General features: G+C 45.5%; 1 protein-coding gene across 1 annotated transcript in view; it reads right to left on the reverse strand.

Annotated features, from left to right (window-relative positions):
- LOC130357397 (sterol O-acyltransferase 2-like) overlaps window positions 1–27,056 on the reverse strand; it is a 76,126-nt gene that overhangs the window by 30,496 nt on the left and 18,574 nt on the right. The window contains exons 4-5 of the mRNA XM_056560091.1: window positions 11,062–11,189; window positions 2,891–2,950 (exon numbers count right to left, since the gene is read on the reverse strand). Coding sequence (XP_056416066.1) covers window positions 2,891–2,950; window positions 11,062–11,189 — 188 coding nt within the window. The remainder of the gene's footprint in view (window positions 1–2,890; window positions 2,951–11,061; window positions 11,190–27,056) is intronic.

Here is a 27,056-nt window from a genome sequence, read left to right on the forward strand (position 1 = left end):
TCAGGTGTATAAAACTAACTGGGAAACTCTGTGAGCCCTGCTCTGACTGAGTCTAACTGAAGCTGGGTCTGTATTCTAAAGTGTTGTATTATTAAGTGTTACATCTGAGAAGTTTTATAAGCAGAAGTTCATGTGCTGAGTATACTGTGGATCATTGTTTTCCAAACAGGGTGTCTCCAGCGGTTGCATAGCCCTTGCATTTTTTTTCCCTCCTGTCTGTAGCACACCTGGGGGAGGGGTTAATTGATAAACTGCTCTCAGGTGTATAAAACTAACTGGGAAACTCTGTGAGCCCTGCTCTGACTGAGTCTAACTGAAGCTGGGTCTGTATTCTAAAGTGTTGTATTATTAAGTGTTACATCTGAGAAGTTTTATAAGCAGAAGTTCATGTGCTGAGTATACTGTGGATCATTGTTTTCCAAACAGGGTGTCTCCAGCGGTTGCATAGCCCTTGCATTTTTTTTTCCCTCCTGTCTGTAGCACACCTGGGGGAGGGGTTAATTGATAAACTGCTCTCAGGTGTATAAAACTAACTGGGAAACTCTGTGAGCCCTGCTCTGACTGAGTCTAACTGAAGCTGGGTCTGTATTCTAAAGTGTTGCATTATTAAGTGTTACATCTGAGAAGTTTTATAAGCAGAAGTTTAAAAAGCAGGAGTTGTAAGCAGGACCCACTGTAACTGTAAGTATTACACTCCCTTGATAAAAGTAGTTTTTCTTAATAGTTAATAACAGCTGTTTGTCACCAAGGATATGGACAGCAGGATTGGAGGTTTTCTTCAGTGCACATTGTGCCACATGTATACATCTCTGGAGCAGCAGCTTCAGGGTGAATCCGCTGTGACAAATGTGAGCATGTTGCCCACCTGGAAGCTCGTATTAGAGATCTAGAGGAGCAAAATGCAACATTGAGGGCGATTGACAATCTTACAGAGCAAGCAGTTAGTGGGGTAGAAATGGAGGTAGGAGAAACTAGCCAGGAGGCCCAAGTAGGGAGCTGGGTTAATGTAGTTAGAGGGACTGGAAAGGGGGCAAGGAAAAGGAAGGTCACTTCTGCTTCTGATCTCCCAAGTAAAATTGCCAAGTTGGGCGATGATGCGAGGGCCTCAGTATCAGAGATGGCAACCCTAGTGGATACTGGTCTCCCTAACAGCTGGGGGAACAGCTCAACTAGTAGTGTGGGGGATGGTAACGCAGCTAGGCCAAGACAGTTAGTTGTGGTAGGGGATTCTATAATCAGGAAGACGGATAGAATAATTTGTCGCCAAGACCACCTCACCCGAATGGTTTGCTGTAAGTATATAAGTATATAAATGGCCCATACAAAAAATATGGAGAAAAACTGTTCCAGGTTAAACCCCCCCAAAGGACGAGGGGGCACTCCCTCCGTCTGGAGAAGAAAAGGTTTAGTCTAAAGGGGCGACACGCCTTCTTTACCCTGAGGACAGTGAATTTATGGAACGGTCTACCTCAGGAACTGGTCACAGCAGGAATAATTAACAGCTTTAAAATAGGGTTAGATACATTCCTGGAACAAATAACATTAATGCTTATGCAGAATTATAAAACTACATCCCTTCCCCTTATCCCCTTACACCCTTCACTTCAATTCCCTGGTTGGACTTGATGGACGTATGTCTTTTTTCAACCATACTAACTATGTAACTATGACTCATGGACAAGGCTGCATCAGCAGACACACCAATCACCTCCCACCACCACAAGGAAGGACATACCCCCTTCACCTGAGAGGATTTTTAACACTGTAAGCTAATGAAGAGAGGTATTTTTAAAATAAATATAGGTAAGATATACATGGTCAGGATTAGGTACTAAGTAACATATACATTTTTTTTTTGTGGGATTTGATAGGTACGTTTTAAATAAATGTTCATGCAGCCCTCTCTAAACAATTACCAACATTGTAATAGGCTTCACAAACAAATACCAATCTGCGAGATCGGTGCACGTTTAAACAGCGGCTCAATCGGTATAATAGGCCCTGAGTCCGTGTGTTAGTGCCCTACCATTGTCACACCTTTTCTGCTTCTATTGAGTGCAGTGTAGCACGTGCAGGTACAAACAGAAAATAGCAAGTACAGTGACCCCCCGACCTACGATGCCCCGACATACGATAATTTCAACATGCGATGGCCTCTCAGAGGCCATTGCATGTTGAAGGTAGCATCAACATACGATGCTTTTGTATGTCGTTGCCATCGCATAAACGGCTATCCGGCAGTGCAGACTGCTTCAGCTGCCGCCGGATAGCCGTTTACGGTACCCCATAAGCTCCGGTGATGATCTCCTACCTGTCCTCAGGGCTCAGGAGCTCCTCTGAGGGATTCCCTGTATCGCCGGCGATCTCCATCATCATCACGTCGCCACTCACGCCGTCCCATCATCCAATAGGAGTGGCGTGCGTAGTGACGTGATGGCGGTGACGTTAGAGCTACGGGGAAGCAGAGATGTCCGGAGCGTCGGGGACACCACGGGGACGCGGCCACAGCAATGGAGGGCGACATCCAGGGCAGCGGTGACGAGCGGTGACAGGTCCGGAGCGGCGGGGACGGGTTAGTACAACTTCCTATTCTTTACATTGCACAGATCCCTCAACATACGATGGTTTCAACAAACGATGGTTCATTTGGAACGGATTACCATCGTAGGTTGAGGGACCACTATATTGCTGCACCAACCTAAAACTTGGAGGGAATTCTGCCTGGATATTTATTACAGAATCTGAAATATTTGTGTCACCAAATAGTATATCAAGCTATTCTTTACAGAGTCCTCGGAAAAACTGTATCAGGCAACCAACCTAAAAGGATCAATGAAGACTAATAGTAGACAATAAACCTATGCAAAAGTCGGACAAAAGAATGACATACTCCAGCAGTGATGCCCGATGCAGAAAAATCTTCTTTCTTTCAGTTACTGGCCCATGGGGTCTGAAATGTAAAGAAAACAATGAAAGTAAATACACCTACAATGGCTGAAACAAGCTATATTCTGAAGACCTGATATAAGAGTCACAAGACAGTCACAGTTATCTTGAGATGTTTAACAATGTCTTATTTAAAAAAATGAATTCCTTTTAACAGTTAAATTCACTTTCTTCATAAAATTCCATATATATATATATATATATATATATTTATATATATATATATATATATATATATATATATATATATGGTCAAGCAGTGAATCCACTGTATTATGTACTAAGAAAAGAGGCTTCCAGAACAGAACCTTATTTCCAGTTTAACCTCTTAAGGACGCAGGGCGAATGGATACATCCTGCATTTCGAGTCCTTAAGGACGCAGGGCGTATCCATACGCCCGTGGGAATTCCGGTCCCCAACGCTAGCCGGTTGGGGACCGGAGCCGGATGCCTGCTGAAATCGTTCAGCAGGCATCTCGGCATATCGCCCAGGGGGGTCATTATGCCCCCCATGTCGGCGATCCCCGTAGATCGCTGGACAATTCAGTCCAGCGATCTGCGGCGATTCTGGGTCAATAGGGTCTCCAGTGACCCGATGACCCGGAATTACTGGCTGTTCGGGGCTGTCTCTGACGGCCCCGAACAGCCAGAGCCTGCAGGGGTGAGGTGGCACTGGTGCCACCTCACGATCGCCCTGATTCGTCGGCCGGATTACCGGCCGACCAATCAGGGCACCTGCTGCGGGTGTCACTCCCGCACCCGCTCCGCCCCTCTTCCGGAGGGCGTGAGCGGGTGCGGGAAGACAACCCCGGGTGCTGGGGACCCCGATCCCCGGCGTTCATGTTGGGATCGGGGCCCCAGGAGCGACGGCGGCGGCGAGGGACAGTCCTGCGATGGAGCAGCAGCAGGAGGTGAGTTACAGCCTCCTGCTGTTGCTTAGCAACAGCTCCCAGCATGCAAAAAGGGCATGCTGGGAGCTGTAGTTATGCAACAGCAGGAGGCAGACCACCACAACTCCCAGCATTCCCTTATGGGCATGCTGGGACTTATGGTTTTGCAACAGCTGAAGGCACACTGGTTGTGAAACTTAGAGTTTTATTTTTTTACCTAACTCAGTGTTTCACGACCGGTGTGCCTCCAGCTGTTGCAAACTACAACTCCCAGCAGTCACCTTACACCATGCACCGTACATGCTGGTAGTTGTAGTTTTGCAACAGCTGGAGGCACACTGGTTTTGAAACACTGAGTAAGGTCACAAACTCAGTGATACATAACCAGTGTGCCTACAGCTGTTGCAAAACTAAAACTCTCAGCATGTACAGTCTGTCAGCGCATGCTGGGAGTTGTAGTTTTGCAACAGCTGGATGTCCCCCCCAATGTGAATGTACAGGGTACACTCACATGGGCGGAGGCTTACAGTAAGTATCGGGCTGCAAGTTTGAGCTGCAGCAAATTTTCTGCAACAGCTCAAACTGCCAGCGAGAAACTACTGTGAACCCCCGCCCGTGCGACTGTACCCTAAAAACACTACACTACACTACGACAAAAAATAAAATGAAAAGTAAAAAACACTGCATATACACATACCCCTACACAGCCCCCCTCCCCAATAAAAATGAAAAACGTCTGGTACGCCACGGTTTCCAAAACGGAGCCTCCAGCTGTTGCAAAACAACAACTCCCAGTATTGTCGGACAGCCGTTGACTGTCCAGGCATGCTGGGAGTTTTACAACAGCTGGAGGCACCCTGTTTGGGAATCACTGGCGTAGAATACCCCTATGTCCACCCCTATGCAATCCCTAATTTAGGCCTCAAATGCGCATGGCGCTCTCACTTTGGAGCCCTGTCGTATTTCAAGGCAACAGTTAAGGGTCACATATGGGGTATCGCCGTACTCGGGAGAAATTGTGTTACAAATTTTGGGGGGTATTTTCTGCTTTCAAAATTTGCTTTCAAAAAGCCAAATGTGACTCCTTCTCTTCTGAGACCTGTAGTGCGCCAACAGAGCACTTTTCACCCCCATATGGGGTGTTTTCTGAATCGGGAGAAATTGGGCTTCAAATTTTGGGGGGTATTTTCTGCTTTAACCCTTTGTATAAATGTACATTTTTTGGGAAACCAAGCATTTTAGGTAAATTTTTTTTAGTTTTTTTTACATATGCAAAAGTCGTGAAACATCTGTAGGGTATTAAGGTTCACTTTACCCATTGTTACTTTCCCCGAGGGGTCTAGTTTCCAAAATGGTATGCCATGTGTTTTTTTTTTGCTGTCCTGGCACCATAGGGGCTTCCTAAATGCGGCATGCCCCCAGAGCAAAATTTCCTTCAAAAAAGCCAAATGTGACTCCTTCTCTTCTGAGACCTGTAGTGCGCCAGCAGAGCACTTTTCACCCCCATATGGGGTGTTTTCTGAATCGGGAGAAATTGGGCTTCAAATTTTGGGGGGTATTTTCTGCTATTACCCTTTTTAAAAATTTAAAACTTTAGGGAAACCAAGCATTTTTTTTTTTTACATATGCAAAAGTCGTGAATCACCTGTGGGGTATTAAGGTTCACATTACCCCTTGTTACGTTCCCCGAGGGGTCTAGTTTCCCAAATGGTATGCCATGTGTTTTTTTTTTTTGCTGTTCTGGCACCATAGGGGCTTCCTAAAGGTGACATGCCCCCCAAAAACCATTTGACGCTCCTTCCCTTCTGAGCCCTCTACTGCGCCCGCCGAACAATTAACATAGACATATGAGGTATGTGCTTACTCGAGAGAAATTGGGTTTTAAATACAAGTAAAAATTTTCTCCTTTTTACCCCTTGCAAAAATTCAAAAATTGGGTCTACAAGAACATGCGAGTGTAAAAAATGAAGATTGTGAATTTTCTCCTTCACTTTGCTGCTATTCCTGTGAAACCCGTAAAGGGTTAAAACGCTTACTGAATGTCATTTTGAATACTTTGGGGGGTGCAGTTTTTATAATGGGGTCATTTATGGGGTATTTCTAATATGAAGACCCTTCAAATCCACTTCAAACCTGAACTGGTCCCTGAAAAAAAGCGAGTTTCAAAATTTTGTGAAAAATTGAAAAATTGCTGCGGAACTTTGAAGCCCTCTGGTGTCTTCCAAAAGTAAAAACTCATCAATTTTATGATGCAAACATAAAATAGACATATTGTATATGTGAATAAAAAAAATTATTTGGAATATCCATTTTCCTTACAAGCAGAGAGCTTCAAAGTTAGAAAAATGCTAAATTTTCAAATTTTTCATCAAATTTGGGGATTTTTCACCAAGAAAGGATGCAAGTTACCAAAAAATTTTACCACTAAGTTAAAGTAGAATATGTCACGAAAAAACAGTCTCGGAATCAGAATGATAACTAAAAGCATTCCAGAGTTATTAATGTTTAAAGTGAAAGTGGTCAGATTTGCAAAAAATGGCCGAGTCCTTAAGGTGAAAAAGGGCTCAGTCCTTAAGGGGTTAATAATATATGATACCTGAGCATTATATAGCCCTCAACTACTTCCTTCAAATACACCCTGTGCATGATCTTTTGTTAGAAAACATTTTTTTACTCTATCCTGGAAAAAAAAAACACTTAAAGAAGGTACATTATATATACTATATGCAGGGGCATAACTATAGGGGGTGCAGAGGTACAGTTGTATTGTGCCCTGGTGCCTAAGGGGGTTCCAAGGCACATCTGCCCCATAAGAGACCAATATTATAAATGGCACATGGGGCTCGCCTTTGACTAAATGTCATTACAGTGAAACCAATTCTGGGTAGGTAATCCTCTCACCCACCTAGCCTATGTGTATAGTATTTGACAGAAATGAAGATTTGTCACATTAAATCTGATCTACAGTAGATAAAGGGATAAATCTGATCTAGAAGAAGGGATGGGGGGATTTATCATCTCTGTTGTAATGTGCGCTGTGTTTGTAGCAGATATGTTGGATTTTGTGTGTACTGACTTTACAAAAATGTGCACGCTAGTTGGTAAATTCTGCTATACCAACTACTTGCAGGGTCTTTTGGAGGATCCTTATATTTAAAAAAATTAGCATTTCTTTCAAATTGCACAAATAAAATTAGTGCAGTGGCATTCATAAATGTTACAGACCATATTTTATAGGACAACGCAGATATAAATGTCTCCTATAGTGTGTAAAATCACTAGGACATGCCATCATTTACTAATTTCTCGGGATACATCTGCAGGGACCCTCACCAACCATCATATTTTCGGACAGATTTTCCTCATCACCACATGCAGCTATCTATTGGGCTGATAACAACAGAACAGCCTCATTTACCTCCATAGTCCTATAATGCAGGTAACAAAGAGAGCCGATGAACAAGGTATAAGCCTTTGTTCTTGTGATTGACGAAGAGCCCAGCAATCATAACATTAAGACATATCCCAACGGCTGAGACGGCTGAGACGCAGAAGACACTAATTGGCTAAGCTGAAAATTCCTTGCGCTGACACAAATCCCAGAAGTGTTGCAGCAGGACGGGGAGCTTCATGAGAACAGCTGTGGTGGAGGGAGTGAGGAAGGTGAGTATATGAAAACTTTTTTTTTTTTTAAATCAACTGGTACCAGAAAGTTAAACAGATTTGTAAATTACTTCTATTCAAAAATCTTAATCTTTCCAGTACTTTTTAGGGGCTGTATACTAAAGAGAAATCCAAAAAAGAAATGTATTTCCTGTGATGTCCTGACCAGAGTGCTCTCTGCTGACCTCTGCTGTCCATTTTAGGAACTGGGAAAATCCCCATAGCAAACATATGCTTCTCTGGACAGTTCCTAAAATGGACAGCAGAGGTCAGCAGATAGCACTGTGGTCAGGACATCACAGGAAATGCATTTTTTTTGGGATTTCTCTTTAGTATACAGACCCAAAAAAGTACTGGAAGGATTAGGATTTTTTAATAGAAGGGATTTACAAATCTTTTTAACTTTCTGGCACCAGTTGATTTAAAAAAAAAAAAAAAGTTTTCCACGGTAGTACCCCTTTAATCCTAAGTGCCCTTTTAACCTTAGTGTTTTTGTCTGATATAAGGGAAGTACATTGTAAGACCGACTAGGGATAGGAACTAATATGACTGATGAAAATCATACAAAAAATGTTAATGAATTATTATAATATTCTACAGCGGGTTTTTTTTAACCCCATAAGGACACAGGGTTTTTCACTTTTTTGCATTTTCATTTTTTCCTCATCACCTTCTAAAAATCATAACTCTTTCAATTTTGCACTTAAAATTCCATATTATGGCTTATTTTTTGCACCACCAATTCTACTTTGCAGTGACATTGGTTATTTTAGCAAAATATCCACGACGAAGCGGAAAAAAAAATTAATTGTGCGACAAAATTGAAAAAAAAATGCCATTTTGTAACTTTTGGGGGCTTCCATTTCTGTAATTTTGTATTACTTCTAAAAAGAATCATAACTACATGCAGGAAAATGTATACGTTTAAAATTGTCATATTCTGACCCCTATAACTTTTTTATTTTTCCGCGAACAGGCCTGTATGAGGGCTAAATTTTTGGGCCATGATTTGAAGTTTTTATCGGTACCATTTTTATATATTTTTATATTGATCTGTCTTTTTGATTGCTTTTTATTCTTTTTTTTGCTATTTTGGACTATTTTGACCATGCGGTTTAATTAATTATATATTTTCATAGTTCGGACATTTCCGCACGCGGCGATACCACATAAGTTTATTTTTATTCACACAGTTTTTTTTTTTTTTTTTATGGGAAAAGGGGGGAGGTGATTCTTACTTTTATTAGGGAAGGGGTTAAATGATCTTTATTCACTTTTTTTTCACACTTTTTTTTGCAGTGTTATAGCCCCCCCCCCCCCCCCCCCCCCCCTTAGTGGCTATTACACTGCACATACCGATCTCATACACAGATCATTGCCGTGCATTGACACGGCAGAGATCAGTGTTATCGGAGGTTGATTGCTCAAGCCTGGATTTCAGGTTTGGAGCAATCAATGGCCGATCGGACGCGACGGAGGCAGGTAAGGGGACCTCTGCTTGCGTTCTAGCTGATCGGGACATCGTGATTTCACCGGGATGGTCCTAATCAGCCCGACTGAGCTGCCGGGAAGCTTTTACTTTCATTTTAGATGCGGCGATCAACTTTGAACGACGATCGGTGCCGCTCTATTAGCCCAGGGTCCCGGCTTTCATTAGTCGCCGGGACCAACCCGGTACGTTATATACCGGGACCAGGCACAGGGCGTACAGGTATGCCCTGTGTCCTTAAGAGGTTAAATTCTGATGCAACAGATATCAATATTAATAATAACTAATTGCTTTATTTAAAAGTCAGTGCTTACAGTCATTAAAATATAGCAAGCTGATCCAGCTTTGCTACCTTTAGGCTATATGTCCTATTTGGCTCTGTTCACACTTCATGTAGCATATGTGTTAAGAGATATCATAAACTCCTAAATTTCTGCATAAAACAGACTCCCTACTATTTACAACCTGTTCCAAATTATTATGCAAATGATATTTTTCTCATTTACCTAAATAATTGATGTAAATAACAGTCAGTATAATTCTCATGTTATCAATTATTAAGAGTACAATTAAAATTTTATTGAACAACCCTCCTAATGATAACACTATTTTTTTTAAATAAAAACTTACAATGCCCTTTTCCAAATTATGAAGCACAGTAAGTTTCAAAACACTTTATAGGTTGTAATGAACTAAAAAATTGTCATTTGTTGTGTTTGCAGCATATTTAGTGAAATCAAAAGATATTTCAATGAAACTTTTAACAACATTTTAACTTTTAAACATTTTAACAGGTCACGTAACATTTTAACATAGGGCCCCTTATTTGATAGCAGCTTTCCAAGTCTTGCATCCATTAAACTTTGAGTTTTTGGACAGTTTCTGCTTGAATTTTTTTCCAAGATGTCAGAATAGCCTCCCAGAGCTGCTGTTTGGATGTAATCTGCCTCCCACCCTCATAGATCTTTTGCTTGATGATGCTCCAAATGTTCTCAATAGGATTGAGGTCAGGGTAGGATGGGGGCCACACCACAACTTTCTCTCCTTTTATCCCCATAGCAGCCATTGATGCAGATGTATTCTTTGCAACATGAGATGGTGCATTATCATGCATGAAGATGATTTTACTACGGAAAGCATAGTTGTTCCTTCTGTACCAGGGAAGAAAGTGGTCAGTCAGAAACGCCACATACTTTGCAGAGGTCATCTTTACACCTTCGGGACCCTAAAGGGGCTGACCAGCTCTCTTCCCATGATTCTGGCCCAAAACATGACTCTACCACTGCTTTGCTGATGTCACAGCCTTCTTGGAACCGGGTGGCCGTCAACCAACCCTCCATTACTCCATCCATCGGGACCATACAGCGTTGCACGGCACTCATCAGTGAACAGGACTGTTTGAAAATGAGTCTTCATGTATTTTTCTGCCCAATGCAGCGCTTTCTGCTTGTGAGCATTGGTTAGTGGTGACCGAATAGAAGGATTATGCACAGTTGCAAGACTCTAAAGGACTCTACACCTTGATGTCCCTTGATGTCCGTGGGTCTCCAGAGGCACCAGCAGCTTCAAATATCTGTTTGCTGCTATGTAATGGTAATTTAGCAGCTGCTCTCTTGATCCAATGCATGGATCTGGCAGAAATGTTCCTCAATCCGTCTTTATCTGCACAAACCCGTCAGTGCTCTGAATCAGCCACAAATCTCTTAGCGTGATGATCACGCTTAAGTTTTCGTGAAATATCTAATATTTTCATACCTTGTCCAAGGCATCGAACTATTTCACTCTTTTTGGCTGCGGAGAGATCCCTTTTCTTCCCCATATTGCTTGAAATGGTGCTCTGCTTAATAATATGGAACACCCACCTTTAGTAGTTTTTCCTTCAAATTTGGTTCACCTGGTAATCTAATTATCACAGGTGTCCGAGATTATTTTCAGGGATCAAAAGAGCCCTGAGACACAATGCCATGCACTAAATATTTAATCTTTGTGACACTTAAATAGAATTTGCATAATCATTTGGACCAGAGTGTACAATAAAAAGTCCAAATATCTTTGCACTGCAACTCGACTTACTTCTTATTTATATCAGATGTTACAGTCTTATTCTCTCTTTTGTAGGACTCCACGGCTTCTGATGCAGCTTTATCCAGGAGAATTCTCAGATGTGAGCTCATGTCCTCCAAAAGTTCTGCCTTCACTCCCTATAGCCAGCAAGGGATCACAAGAGAGTCAAGAACATATACATTGGAAAAAGATGTATTCAGTTTATATTATGTTTACCAAACTCAGAAGGGACCCTGCTTAAAACCCTATTACTGTATAACCACATCCAGACCAAGCACATCTTACAGTTGCCCAGTCCTTGAAAAGATCTGAGGGTTTGGCTGAAGTTTTTTTGGTTTAGAACACAGAATGTCCAGGTTTAATTCCACTTTAGAAATTACAGTAGGAAATATCATCCCGTTGCTGTCAATGGGATCTCTGCTGCACAGTGCACACTGTGGAATTTCAGCAGAATATTACGCAGAATACACTGTGGTCTATGGGGACAAGCAATGTCCACGCAGCCTTAGGGTATGTTCACACTGTGAAATTGGTGAAAAATTCAAGCTGAAGATTTTCTGTCCGGAAGGTCTTTTATTTTCGCACGGAACTGGCGCAAAAATTTTGCGAGGAAATTCAGTGCGGAAGAGGAAGGGCCAAAACAGGCTGACTATTTCAAGATTTAACGCAGAATTCCGAGCAAAATCTGTAAGAAAACAATTTTGGGCAGAATTTTTTTTTTTACCATTGACTTCAATGGACTTCAGCTTGCGAATTCCGCAAAAAGAATGAACATGTTCTTTCTTCTAGCAGAAAGTTACCCAAAGGTGCTATAAAGACAGAGAAAATGAGATCCTCGATACTCCAATATTCCGGAGTTGGCGTAATGAGGATATTGTTAGAATAAAGAACTATTACTATACATTCCTGATAGATATGCGGTGTATATTTATTCTGGAGAGCACTATAGAAATGTTTTTACAATATCAATTGCACGCGTTCCTGACGTGTTTCTGTCCGCATGCTATAATGCAAAGCACATGGGGACATCCTCAGGGGAACCTGGTGCAGCCAGAATAATAGTTCAATAATAATTTTCAAAACAAGGGTGCATCTATATAGTTTAAATGTGCACTCCTTAAATGTGGATACAATAACATCGCACTGCTGTTAAATCATCCGCGCAGGAACATCCGGATGCCAGGAAGAATAACTTCTGCAGAAAGCTGAAAATAGGAAATAGTGTAAACAACCTTACCCCATCCAGTAGTCATATTCTGAGCATTTAGTTCATATCATACTCATAGTTTGCATGGGGAACCCTATAAAAGAGGAGCAAGGCAATTTAACTAACTGCTGTCTCCTAGATTATATCAAGCAACTCTGCTCAAAGTCCATACTTACAATTTACAGTGCTTGAGCAAGGTATGTGATGCAATCCCACAATGGCAGGATGCCGGGGAGGTCTCCTGATGTTCTGGTCAGGCTCGAGGTGAAGCCGGCGCTAGTTTACATAGCTCCACTTCCGTATATGACAGCTACCAGTCCGCTCACCTCTCGTCGTCAGAGGGGGGAAGGACTGCTAGCTGTGAGCGTCATCATAGCGCTCAGGTACGGTGCAGTAAGCCATCCGGAGGTGGGCGTGTCTTTCCCATATAACAATACATAGATACTGGTTTAAGGCTGAGCACGGACTAACAATAATCAATTAACTCCTCTCATCTCCTCCCCGAATGCACATTTTTGCACCACTGCTTCGACACCCCCTGACAAAGCAGTGGTGCATAAACGAATGTTCGGGGAGAAGGTGAGAGGAGTTCATATAGGGTGCGTGACCATTTATCTGTTGTTATTACACTATTCTTGATTTATGTAATCTTTTTCTTAGGTTGCTCATTTGTTGGCTACTATCATTCTGTGTCCTCATACCCCATTGGGTTTATGCGATGTATGCTTTTGTTAGCACTTATTTTTCATTATAGCACCTGATGGTTTGTTGTATGCACACTGTAACATTAGTGCATTCATGTTATATGCTGCTATACTTCTCCCTTTATCCTCTCATCCTTCATTCTTCTACCTGCACAACCCATCTACCTCTCATAAAAAGTTTTTATGTATTTTTAATTATGTGAAATAATAAAGATTGATAATTTTTTTTGCCATTATATACCCTGTTTTTTGTTTGGTGTATAAGTTATATATTAGGGATGAATGAATCGAATCTGAGGAATCCAAATTCGTTACCAATTTCAGGATAAATTTGATTCGCAATGAATGCAAATATCGCTGTGATTCGATCACGCGAATTGCTTCATTAAACTCCATTTAGTGCGGTCCAGGCTCCAGGGCATCTAAAATGGAAGATACACATGTGAGGACATGGGGCAAGGAATCCTGGTTAGGCGGGAACAAGGGTAGGCGGGAAGACCCTAAATCACATGCAGCCTATCAGCAGCAAGCCACCCCTGTGATGTCACAGCCCTATATAATCGGCAGCCATCTTGCAGCTAGTCACTTCAGCCTTTTATTGCAGAGAGAGAGAGAGAGGGACAGACAGCGCTGTGTGTTGCACAGAAAATAATTTTTCCAGCAGCGATTCACCACCCAGTCACATCAGCGCTCTGTTGCACAGAGAGAGGGACAGAGAGCAGTGTGTGTTGCACAGAAAAGCATTTTTACAGCAGCGATTCACCTCCCAGTTACATCAGCGTTCTATAACAGGGAGGGACAGAGAGCAGTGTGTTGCACAGAAAAGCTTTTTTACAGCAGCGATTTACCTCAAGCCCAAATTTGGCCTAGAAGCACTGATAGGGAAGGGAGTGAGATTGAGAGAGAAAGTGCAATTTTGGGTGTAGTACACAGCGACTGCATGCTGCAGCACTGGCGTGTGCTGCTGGTGTTGTACACAAATACAGTTTTAAGCGTACTGAAGCGCATTGTCCTCCTCTCATAAGTGCATACCACATATGTACATCTAAGTGGTGTACTATTTTGTTCCTGTTAAAGTCTTAAGGGCCTAGGTGCTGTGAAAGGCCAGGCAAAAGTGCACACCTGCTGGTGTTATACACAAATACTGTTTTAAGCATATTGGAGCGCATTGTCCTCCCCTCATAAGTGCATACCACATACGTACATCTAAGTGGTGTACTATTGTTCCTGTTAAAGTCTTAAGGGCCTAGATACTGTGAAAGGCCAGCCAAAAGTACACATTTGCTGGTGTTCTAGAAAAATACTGTTTTAAGCATAGTGGAGCGCATTGTCCTCACCTCATAAGTGCATACCACATAGGTACATCTAAGTGGTGTACAATTTTGTTCCTGTTAAAGTCTTAAGGGCCTAGATACTGTGACAGGGCAGCCAAAAGTACACACCTTCTGGTGTTGTAGACAAATATTGTTTTAAACGTAGTGGAGCGCATTGTCCTCCCCTCATTAATTCATACCACATACGTACATCTCAGTGGTATACTATTTTGTTCCTGTTAAAGTCTATAGGGCCTATACATTGTGAAAGCCCAGCTAAAAGTACACACCTGCTGGTGTTGTAGACAAATACAGTTTTAAGCATAGTGGAGCGGATTGTCCTCCCCTCATATGCGCACTAAGTATGTCAGGCAGAGAAGTGCACAGAGGAGTGGCAGAGGCCTAAATTCATCAGGCAGAGGTCGCAGCAGACTAGGGGCGAGTGGCAGCAGGAGTCGCAGCGAGAGGCCTGAGCTCCCGGTATCAGCTAGCGGTCGTGTCTCGACCATCAATCCTTCTGCCGCCATTGATTGGTTAACACGGTCATCCACTTCATGCCAAGTGACATCTGACACCCCCAGTCAACAGTCAGTGAGTTCCTCAGAAACAACCCTCAGTTGGCATGGCCCAGGAGCAGTCCCTGTCCTCCCATTGCGTCTGTCCTATGCTGTTCCCTTCCCCACAGAAGAATCTTATGCTGTGGGTTCAGCTCCAGTATTTAGTGAGGACGATCTACTCGAGGACAGTCAGCAGCTACTGCCCAGCCAAGAAGTGGAGGAGAAAGCCGCCGCTTCCTCTGCTAGGCGGGCAAGTAGTGATGAGGAGAGTGGCATGGGAGGTGAACGTTCAGGCTCCTGAAGCAGACACTGTTGAGGACTTACAAAGAGATCAAACAGGACATTGAACAGTTAGCCAAGGCCTTTAAAGAGATGGCTGTACGGCCAAATCCTCCTAGATCTGCAACACCACCAAAGAAGGCTAACCCTTGCCCTGTTGGTCCACCTAGTACCCCTCCTGTGAGACCACCTGGGAGTCAGAGACCCGTCTGTAGTTATTGTAACAAGAATGGACACTGGAAGAGCCAATGCTGGGCTTTAAACGGGCGTCCCCTGGGGTCGAGGACCGCACCCCAGGAGTAGCGGCTGAAGGTCCAGAATCAACCAGTGACAAGAAGGGACTGTCTATGTATGTAGATTCTTGTCCTTATGTACAGGTGATAGTTGAAGGTATCCGGTTACAAGCTCTGATAGATACGGGTCTCAGGTATCCACTGTTCCGCAGGGGCTTTTCTATAAGTATTGGGGCCCAGAAAGGTTGTGTGAACCTCAGGAAGCGGAGTTTAGAGTAATCGCAGGGAACGGGAAACCAGTACCCAGGCATGGCTACTAGGAGCCCATGGTGCAGGTGGGAAAGCATGTCCTAGAAAGGCAGGATGTGATTGTCACCAATATTAGGGACGAAGGGGCAGCTGATTTCATTTTAGGCATGAATATTATGAGGCACTGTTTTGATGATATTGTCTGTGCACTACATGCATCTCTCCCTCACCTGTCACCCCCAGGCCGGCGAGCTGCCCAACACCCCCTCAAAATCCTCCAAGCAGAACAGAAGTTCGTGAATCATCAAGGAGAAATCTGTCGAGTAAGGATTCAAGATATCCGAGCCGTTAGTCTACAGCTACAGACGGAGACAGTTATTTGGTGTCATGCCCGACCCAGGGTGAAAAATCAAGATTACCAAGCGCTCTTGGAACCCCTTCTACTGGAAGATTGCCCCTTGGTGCGAGCCGCTAGAAGCCTGGTAACAGTACGTAATGGGAAGGTTCCAGTGAGACTTATTAACCTCTCTCAAATTGCGGTCCAACTACCCAAGTATACCCCAGTGGCTACCCTGCACCATTTGGATGTCAGAGATGTGGTCTTGAAGTCACAAGTGGCTCAACGAGGACCTGATCAGAATCCTGTGGAACCTTGGTGGAGCCAACTGCAAATAGGAGGCGAAGATACCTCCAAGGAACAGGTGGAAGGAGCCATCCAGGTAGCTAAGAGATATCAGGAAGCTTTCAGCAAGTTTCCCACAGACTTTGGCAGGACCACCATGATCAAACATAGAATTCTCACTGGGGACAATCCACCCATTAAAGAGAGACATCAACCTGTGGCTCCTGGGATATATCAGACTATAAAGAAAATGCTCGTGGAGATGAAAGAGGTCGATGTCATTCAAGAAAGCCAGAGTCCTTGGGCTGCACCTTTGGTCCTGGTGAAGAAAAAAGATGGGACTATCCGCTTTTGCGTGGATTACCGGAAATTGAACAACATAACTCATAAGGATGCCTATCCTCTCCCTCGCATCGAAGAATCTTTGACTGCATTGGGGTCGGCCGCCTACTTTTCCACACTGGATCTGACGAGCGGCTACTGGCAGATGCCAATGGCAGAAGAGGATAGAGAGAAGACCGCATTTGTGACCCCTATGGGTCTCTTCGAGTTCAAAAGTATGCCCTTTGGACTGTGCAATGCACCAGCTACTTTCCAACGCCTGATGGAGGGATGCTTGGGGCATCTTAATTTCCAGAGTGTCCTGTTGTATTTAGATGACGTCATTGTCTATTCTCGGACATATCAGGAACACCTGGATCACCTGAAAGAAGTTTTCCAAGTCCTTATCCAACATGGACTCAAGGTTAAACCTTCTAAATTTCACTTGCTAAAGCCGCAAGTACACTATCTGGGACATGTCATCAGTGCTCAAGGAATCCAGCCTGATCCAGACAAAGTGAGTGCTGTGAAAGAGTGGCCTACACCCAGGACGGTGCGAGACGTCCGAAGTTTCCTGGGATTTGCTGGATATTACCGGCACTTCATCCCCCATTTTGCTCAAATTGATGGACCCTTAACCGAATTACTGAGAGGAACTGCCCAGGATAATTATAATGGGAGGCTCCCCATACAGTGGGCTGAAGAACAGGAAGATGCCTTTCGAGCCCTGAAATACCTCCTCACAGAACCCCCCATTTTGGCGTATCCTGATTACAGCCTGCCGTTTTGGTAGTACACAGACGCTAGCTTTGAAGGTCTGGGGGCCGTCTTATCTCAAGTGCAAGATGGCAAAGAGAGGATGATTGCCTATGCCAGCCGGCATCTCCGAGGTGCTGAGAAGAATGATGCCAACTATAGCTCCTTCAAGCTGGATCTTCTGGCTCTGGTCTGGGCCATTACTGAGAAGTTTGAGGACTATCTGGCTGCTACCCCTTTCACGGTCTACACTGATAACAACCCCTTGTCCCATTTGAACACTGCCAAGTTGGGAACGCTGGAACAGCATTGGGCCTCTCGGTTGGCCAACTATGATTTCAACATTAAGTATTGCAGCGGAAAAACCAATGTTAATGCGGATGTACTTTCTCGCATGGCCCCGGGAGAAGCACCTCCAGCTGAGGATGTGTGGGAAGATTTGGAAATGCCTCCCTTCTACCGAAGGTTCGTGAGCCAGAGTGCTCTAACTGCCCAGGCGGGTGACTGACCTGAATCTCCCAAAGTCCCTGAAGATCTATCCACCTGGAAGACACTTCAGGATGAAAGCCGGGTTATTGGGGACCTCCTAGACTATTGCCTCCACAAGAAAGTGCCCACTCAGGTGCGCAAGGCCCACGGGAACTTCGAGTTAAAGCGGCTGTGGTGGCAGAGGAATCGCCTGTTCCTGCACAAAGGGCTGGTCTACCGAAATTCCCTGGACCCAGTTTCCGGAGACCGCATACACCAGATTGTGGTTCCCAGAAGAGATGCAGCCATGGTCCTGAATGCCTATCATGATCATTCCGGACACTTCGGGGTCCATAAGACAGAGATCACCGTCAGAAGGAGATTTTAATGGATTGGGATGCGGGAAGACATCGAGAAATGGTGTGCCGAGTGCTCCGTGTGTAACGTGATCAAGAACCCCCGAAGGGACGCAAGAACCCCTTTACATCCCATCTGTACAGAAAGGCCAAATCAAATTGTTGCCTTGGATCATGTGAAGCTGGCCCCCACTCGATCTGGCTATTGTCATGCTCTAACCATGGTGGATCATTATTCCAAGTGGGTGGTCATGGTCCCTGTCAAGGATCTTACCGCCAAGACTGCCGCTCAGCTCTTCTATCGACATTGGATCCAACCTTTGGGGTGTCCTGAATCGGCCCTCACGGATCGGGGAACCGCCTTTGAAGCCCAGTTGTTCCAGAAACTTTGCCAGTTGCATGATTGCAAGAAGCTCCGGACGACGGCCTACCATCCCCAGGGGAATGGGCTCTGCGAGAGGATCAATCAAGTGTTCATCCAAATGCTTAGAGCTGCCTCTGTTTCAAAGCACGAACAGTGGCCTCAGTTGTTGCCTGAACTCCTAGAAATTTACAACAACACTGTCCACTGCTCTACGGAATACACGCCTTTTTTCCTGATGATGGGCCGACACGGCCAATTGCCAAAGTATCGAACCTTCGGGCTACAGGCACCTTTCAATAATTCTCCTCAGTTTTCCCAAGGTTGGGTGTCAGAGCATCAATGAAGAATTGAGGAAGCCAAAGACATTTTTGAGAAGAAAATGGGGGAAGCTCATGAACGCCAGCAGAAAGATTATAATCGTCATGCTTCGGCCCAGCCCTTGCAGCTTGGAGATAAAGTGTGGCTCAGAAATACACCATTATCTTGAAACGGACATGTACGAGATACAGAAAGACGGGTTCGAGCCACAGGTGGTCCACAGGAATAGTCTAAAAGCGTGTCTGAAAGAAGATGTGCTTGGCCCATCTCCTCTTACTCCTTCTGCTCCTCCTGCTACTTCTACTCCACCTCCAACAAGGCCAATGAGAGAATATGTGGCGGGGGAAGGAATTCATCCCACTATGGACGTTCCTTTGTTCCCATCTCAGCAGCCTACCATGTATTGGGGTATACCGTTCCCAGCTCCATCCAGTCAGCCGCCACTGGTTGCTCCACCCAGACAGTTGCCGGTAGCCGTACCGCCTAGCCAGTTGCCAGTTGGTGTTGCTCCCTGTCAACCACTATTGGTTGCTACACCCAGCATCAGTCCTGCTCCAGTGACTGCTCCAAGTATTGATGCCACTACTCCACCTGTCTTCAGAGAATCCCCCAGTCCCACTGAAGATATTGCTTCTGTTTCCAGCCCCCCAGCTGGTCCCTCGGGGACTGAAGCTCTTGAAGAAACCCCAAGTGAAGGAACTCCGGAGGACTCAGAGGTAGTGTTGCGGCGTTCTCAAAGGACTACACAGGGCAAACTACCCATAAGGTACCAGGACTCACATTTAGTACCTACACACATAGTACCTTTGGTTACCCACTTCAATGCTCTGCCTATCACTTTTCAGTACTCTAGATTACTCACTTAAATGTACTACCTCAAGTTTCTCTAGTACATACACAAAAAACAAAACATATCTCACTCAAGAAAACACTTTAGGGATTGTAGCATATTGAAATTCAATTCCTGCCACTGTTAGGTACACTTCTTCTTCTCCTTCTTTGCGTGTGTGAGATGCTCTGCCTGGCCAGTAAGTGCTCTTGCGAATATAGAATTAAGCACGTAGTTCTTAAAGTAACCTAGGTAGGTTATGTGAAGTGCTCTAGGGGTAAGTAGCATGTAGCCGATAGACCCTAGCAGCCAACCTTACAGTGACCTAGCTTGCGGATAGCCAGTATAACCTTTCGTGTACTAACAGGTAACTTAATGTTGGGGGATAAAATGTGTGAGATAATAAAAATGTCTAGTCAGCTTGATACTAAAAGTACTTGATACTAAAAGATCTGTACTAATGTTTAGTTAGCCTCATAAAAATGTGCAGAGAGCTAATAAAATGTCTTAGGAGCTAGCAACTACATGTCAGATAGCTGCTTAATTGTCTAGTAAGCTTTACAATGTATAATAAGGTTACTAAAATGTCTAAGAAGCTAGAAACTAAAGGATAGATAGCTTCGTTAAAGTCTAGATAGCATTTATGTCTAGATAGCACCAATGTCTAGATAGATTTCTATTGTCTAGTCCAGATACTAGTGAGAGTATCAGAGAATGTAAACGTGTTCAATGTTTATTTAGGATGTATAGCAAATGCAAATCTATAGATCATCCTGTTCTAGTCCTAGTCCCTCTGTCTTAGGGGACAGGCGTCGAGGTCGACTTATCTTAAGTAAGGGGTTTGTGGTGTCCCGGTACCATATCCTATCCGGTACCTTTGTATATTAGTCCCCATAGCCAGAGTCCCTAGGACGTCGGGGGTTCTTCTTAACTAGCCCGCCCCTAGTCACCTCTCATTTAGGTATTAATTATCTAATAATTCTTCAGGATTTGTATATATATAGGATTGTACGAGTGAATATAAATGGTTAATTACCTATGCATAGCGTAACAGGACCTGCGGGGCACGTGACCGGGTGAACTCTAATGATTTTATGCTTAAGGACCTTTGGAGGCCCCTGTGACGTTTATCTCCCATCACTCCTTGTAACGGTGAGTGACAGTTGATTGGACCAGTAAAAACGGCCCTGTCCCTTCCCATATAAGGGAGCGGCGGCCATTGCTCACTCTCTTTCCTCGTGGGCTGTTGATGGAGAAGGATCTGCGCTGCTGTCATCAGTGAGTTTAGGCCTGAGCATTGGGGCGACGGCTGATATCTGCTAAATTGTGAGTGTGTCAATCCCTAAACACTCTGCAAGATCACCGGACCTTATCCATCCCCTAAATCCGGACGGATCTTCGCAATATTCCCTAATTCAGAGACTTTTATGAGAAGTCAAGGTCCGCAACAACTGTCAGTCATTGCACTAGATAGAGACTGTATTCCTGAGACTGTTAATGTTCATTGTACCGCAAGCATTTAAGTAAAGTTATCCAAGTTCAAGTACCTTGTGGACCTTCAGTTATTTTATGCATGCACCTATCGTTACTGGGAAGGGCGGCGATAGGCCGGAGAATTACCTCGGCATACTAGCCCACAGCCTGGCGTCACAAACTATAGGGTTAACATTAAAGGGGTACTCCGCCCCTGGCATCTTATCCCCTATCCAAAGGATAGGGGATAAGATGTTAGATCGCCACGGTCCCGCTGCTGGGGACCCCGGGGATCGCCGCTGCGGCACTCCGCCATCATTACTGCACAGAGCGAGTTTGCTCTGCACGTAATGACGGGCGATACAGGGATCGGAGCAGGGTGACGTCATGGCTTCGCCCCTCATGACATCACGGCCCGTCCCCTTAATGCAAGTCTATGGCAGGGGGCGTGACGACCACCACGCCCCCTCCCATAGACTTGTATTGACGGGGGCGGACAGTGACGTCACGAGGGGGCGAAGCCGTGACGTAAAGATGCTCCGGCCCCTGTATAGCCCGTCATTACGTGCAGAGCGATCGCGCAGTAATGATAGCGGGGTGCTGCAGCGGCAATCCCCGGGGCTCCCCAGCAGCGGGACCCCGGCGATCTGACATCTTATCCCCTATCCTTTGGATAGGGGATAAGATGTCTAGGGGCGGAGTACCCCTTTAACCCCTCATCTACCGAAACAACACCCCAACTACCATACACCCCCCAAGGGCTACCACAACTGCGATCCCACAGCAGGGTTGCCCAGGCCAAAGCCCTTCCAGACAGGAGACTAATGACAAAAGCCACTTTTGCACGTTCCGTGGAGAACTGGTCCGCCATGAGTTCAATGTGCATGGAGCACTGTGTCACAAAACCACGACAGGACTTGGGATCCCCCTCATATTTCTCTGGAAGCAACAAACAGAGTTTGGTTCCGGAGGAAACTGCAGCAGCTGTACTGGAGGATGAGGCGGAGGCTGTGGCAGTTTCTGCTGAGCAGAAAGCAACTGCTGCATCATGGCGGTTAGCTGGTTGAGCTGCTGTGTCTGCTGGGCCAACTGCTGGGACTGAAGCGCCACGATAGGTGCAAGATCCGAGTTATCAGGCCGAGGAACCCCAGTTGGATCCATGGCCAGATCTTGCTGTCACGCACCTGGGTGGAGACTGTCACGTAGCTGGAAATGGATCCCTCACCTGTGTGGCTGATGACTCGGACGGTATCGGGGAGCGGAGTCTAAGGTGCCGCTGGTTTTCACCAGAGCCCGCCGCAAGGCAGGACGTGGGCTTGCTGCGGCAGGCGACACCCAGGTCGCTACCCCCGACACGGCTCGACCACACAGGTAACTGGGCAAGGATGAGGCTGTAGCGTAGTCAAAAGTAGCAGAAGGTCGAGGCAGGCGGCATAGGTTCATAGTCAAGAAACATAGCAGGAAGGTCTGGAAACACGGGAATGGCAAACAGGCAAAGGGTACGCTTTCTCTCAGGCAAATGGCACTGAAGATCCGTCAGGGAAGTGTGGGAGGAGCAGGGACCTTATTAGTTAGTGTCAGGTGCATACAGTAATTAAGGGCGTACTGGCCCTTTAAATCTCAGAGCTCCGTCCCACGCGCTCCCTAGGAGACGGGGCACGCGCGATGGGGCCGAGACACAGGAGCGGAAGCGGCAGTAGTGCAGGGTGAATGGTGGGCCGGGATGCGCATATGGGCGCGTCCCGCGATGCGCATCCCGGCCCCACCAGGAGTAGGGACAATGCGCTCACAGCCAACATGTGGGGCCGGAGCGCAGGCAGCAACAGTTCCCTTCCACCTTTTAGAGGTATTTGCATCACATAAATACTTGGTGGTGTAGGTGGCCCATGGTGTGTTTTGCACACCTTTCCTTTTGTTTGATTTAAAAAAAAAATAATTGGGTCTATATATTTTATCATAAGTATATTATTTAAAGTTAAGTTTTACGTAATGCATATCCTCAATACTTACTTGTGCACAATAACACTTTTACAAAAGAGACCGTTTACGTCTGCCTACCTACCTCTGACGCTGCCACTTCCAGGCTGTCTCATTCTGCCACCATATGTTCTCCTCGTGCTGATGCCACCTCCAGGCTGTCTCATTCTGCCACCCTACGTTCTCCTCATGCTGTTGCCACCTCCAGGCTGTGTCACTTAGCCACTATATGTTCTCCTCATGTTGATGCCAGCTCCAAGCTGTCTCATATTGCCACCCTATGTTTTCCTCATGCTGCTGCAACCTCCAGGCTGTGTCACTTAGCCACTATATGTTCTCTTCATGCTGCCTCCACCTCCAGGCTGTGTCATTCTGCCACTATATGCTGCCGCCAACTCCAGACTGTGTCCTTCAGCCACTTAGTGGTCTCCTCACGCTGCCACCAACTCCAGGCTGTGTCATTCAGCCACTATATGTTCTCCTCATGCTGCCGCAAACTCCAGGCTGTCTCATTCAGCCACTATATGCTGCCGCCAACACCAGGCTGTGTCATTCAGCCACTGTATGGCCTCCTCATGCTTCTGCCACCTCCAGGCTGTGTCATTTAGCCACTGTGTGTTCTCCTTATGTTGCCGCAAACTCACGGCTGTGTCATTCAGCCACTATATGCTGCCGCCAAATCCAGGCTGTGTCATTCTGCCATTATGTGGTCTCCTCATGCTACCGCCAACTCCAGGCTGTGTCATTCAGCCACTATATGGTCTCCTCATGCTGCCGCCACCTGCACGCTGTGTCATTCAGCTACTATATGGTCTCCTCATACTGATGTCACCTCCAGGCTCTGTCATTGTGCTGCTCTGTGACAGTGATTCTAATAACGACGCCTCTGATCTGCATGTCATGCTGATTAACAGTATTTTCACAAACCCAGCACAAATCTTATGCATTTTACAGCAAGGCAAAGTGTTCCGCACCTCTATTGAGGGTCTCTGTAGGCCTGAAATAGCCGTTTTTAATAGCGATTCACCGCAAATAAATTCAGAGCGAAACAAAAAAAATTTCATTGGCGAATTGGCCAAATCTAATTTTTCAAAAATTTGCTCATCTCTAATATATCTATCCACCTGAACTCTTGTTGTAGGAGGAGTTTGTCAAGATCTCTCCCCCCGTGGAGATGGTGTCACTTTCTGGATCCCTATGAACCTAAGCCCCTACTGTCTCCTCCATGATGTTCCCTCATGTGGATGGCTACTGTCAGGATTCGGCAGGCTGGAGGTGGATCCTCTGTGTCAGAGAGGGATTGGTGTGGACCGTGTCGGTGGACCGGTTCTAAGTTGCTACTGGTTTTCACCAGAGCCCGCCGCAAAGTGGGATGGACTTGCAGCAGCGGTAGCAACCAGGTCGTATCCACCGGCAATGGCTCAATCTCTCTGACTGCTAAGATAGGCGCGGTACAAGGGATTAGACAAGAGCAGGGTGGGACGTAGCAGAAGGTCAGGGCAGGCAGCAAGGATCGTAGTCAGGGGCAACGGCAAGAGGTCTGGAACACAGGCTCGGAACACACAAGGAACGCTTTCACTGGCACAATGGCAACAAGATCCGGCAAGGAAGTGCAGGGGAAGTGAGGTAATATAGGGAAGTGCACAGGTGAAGACACTAATTAAAACCCATGCGCTAATCAGTGGCGCACCGGCCCTTTAAATCGCAAAGACCCGGCGCGCGCGCGCCCTAGGGGGCGGGGCCGCGCACGCCGGGGCAGCACAGATGGGGAGCGAGTCTGGTAAGGGTCGGGATGCGCACAGCGAGCGGGCGCGTCCAGCATCGCGAATAGCATCCCGGCTAGAGACATTATCTCAGCACACCCGGTCAGCGGGTCTGACCGGGGCGCTGCGAACAGGAGAACACTGTGAGCGCTCCAGGGAGGAGCGGGGACCCGGAGCGCTCGGCGTAACAGCTACCAGTGTATTTCTGCATTTCTGATATCCCCAAGGTGCTCTAAAATTCTTCTCCAAAATTCTCTAATTGTCTTGCCTACATAACTTTTACCACAAGGGCAGGTGGCAATGTCAATTACAGATCTAGTAGTACAGTTGATAAAACTGTTGATCCGGTATGTTTTGCTTGTGTTAGAGTCCAACAGGCCCTTGGTTTTTTCCATGCTGTCACATGCCCTGCAGTACCCACAAGGAAAACACCCTGTTGTAGGGGTTCGGTTTAACCAGGTTCCCATATTGGTCATTTTGAGTGTCAAGTGGCTATGGGTGAGTATGTCTGCGAGGTTCCGCCCCCTACAATAAGTAATAGACGGTGTAGCTGTCAGGACATCCTCTATGCCAGTGTCAAGTTTAAGAATGTGCCAATACCATTGAATAATATTGCATACCAGCGGGGCCTCACTGTCAAAGGTCTCAATAATTCTTATAGACTGTCCTCCATCCTCACTGGGCTTGGGTACCAACAATCTCTCCCTCTGTGTCTCTAATGTCTTTTTAAAGGCTGGTTTGAGGATTCCATCCGGGTATCCACGTTCCAGGAACCTACCTCTTAGGTCCATTGCTTTAAAGTCCTGGTTATCTGAACAGTTTCTCCTAAGGCAGTGATATTGCCCACTAGGGATCCCTTGAAGGGACCCGGGTGTCAGCTTTTCCACCTTAGGAAACTGTTCGTGGAGGTGGCTTTACGACATACCGTGGTTTTCAAAGAACCCCCCACCTCCTTTGAAATGTAGACATCCTGGAATGCTAGACCCTCCAGCGATGTCTCACATGTAAAGTACAACCCAATATTGTTGGAGTTGAGGGATTCTAATAAGATCTCAAATTGATTCTGTGTGCTTGTCCAGAGGATGAAAATATAATCTATATACCTGGACCAGGAGATGGCATATTAAGATAGATATTCCCTGTCGTCCTGGAAGGTGATGGTGGCCTCCCACCAACCCAGGAGCAAGTTAGCATATGTGGGAGCACAGTGGCACCTCATTACTGTGCCCCTGAGTTGGTAATACCTTCTGTTAAACAAAAAGTAGTTGTGGGTAAGTGTGAAAGGCAATAGGTCCAGTACAAAACGGTTGTGAATTTGCATATATGAGCCCCTAGTAGAGAGAAAGTAAGAGACGGCCCTTAAGCCCATATCATGAGGTATGGAGCAGTACAAAGCCTCCACGTCTATACTCACGAGTATGGTATCAGGTTCCACGATGACTCCCCCAAGTTTATTGAGTAAGTCCATCATGTCGCAAATATAAGATGTGAGGGCAAGCACAAAATCACGCAGGATTTTGTCAATATAGATGCCAAAATTTTGGCGAATGCTCCCAATGCCCGCCACTATAGGCCTGCCTTTAATGGGCGTAAGCCCTTTATGTATTTTGGGCAGCACATAAAAAGCAGGAACAGTGGGGGCATTGGGAGCTAAAAAGGCAAATTTGCGTTCATCACTTATATGTTCTAGCTTGGCCCGGTCCAACAACTGAATAAGTACCTTCATATAATCCTGTGTAGGATCACACCTCAATATTTCATATGTATTGTGTCATTTAACAATCCATTACACATTGTGGTATAAGCCTCCCTGTCCATGAGTACCATGATGTCTGAGTTCTTAATTATAAGATCCTGGTTTTGAGCAAGGGATCTCATTGCCTCTTTCTCCCGTCTGGAGAAATTAGAAGGTAAGGAGTCATAAGATCTCTTGATAGAGCTGAGTTCCCTGCTTACTAGATCTGCAAACACCTCAATACAAGATATATCATTCGAAGGGGGAAATGATCTATTATGATCTAGCTTACTTTCTCTCCACTAGGGGCTCCTATATGCAGACACACAACCATATTGTACTGGACCTATTGCATTTCACATTTACCCACAACTACTTTTTGTTTAACCAACTCAGGGGCACAGAAATAAGGAGCCCTTGTGCTCCCACATATTCTAACTTGCTCCTGGGTTGGTGGGAGGCCACCATCACCTTCCAGGA

Source organism: Hyla sarda, chromosome 2 (genome assembly GCF_029499605.1).
Source record: "Hyla sarda isolate aHylSar1 chromosome 2, aHylSar1.hap1, whole genome shotgun sequence".
Lineage (NCBI taxonomy): Eukaryota > Metazoa > Chordata > Amphibia > Anura > Hylidae > Hyla > Hyla sarda.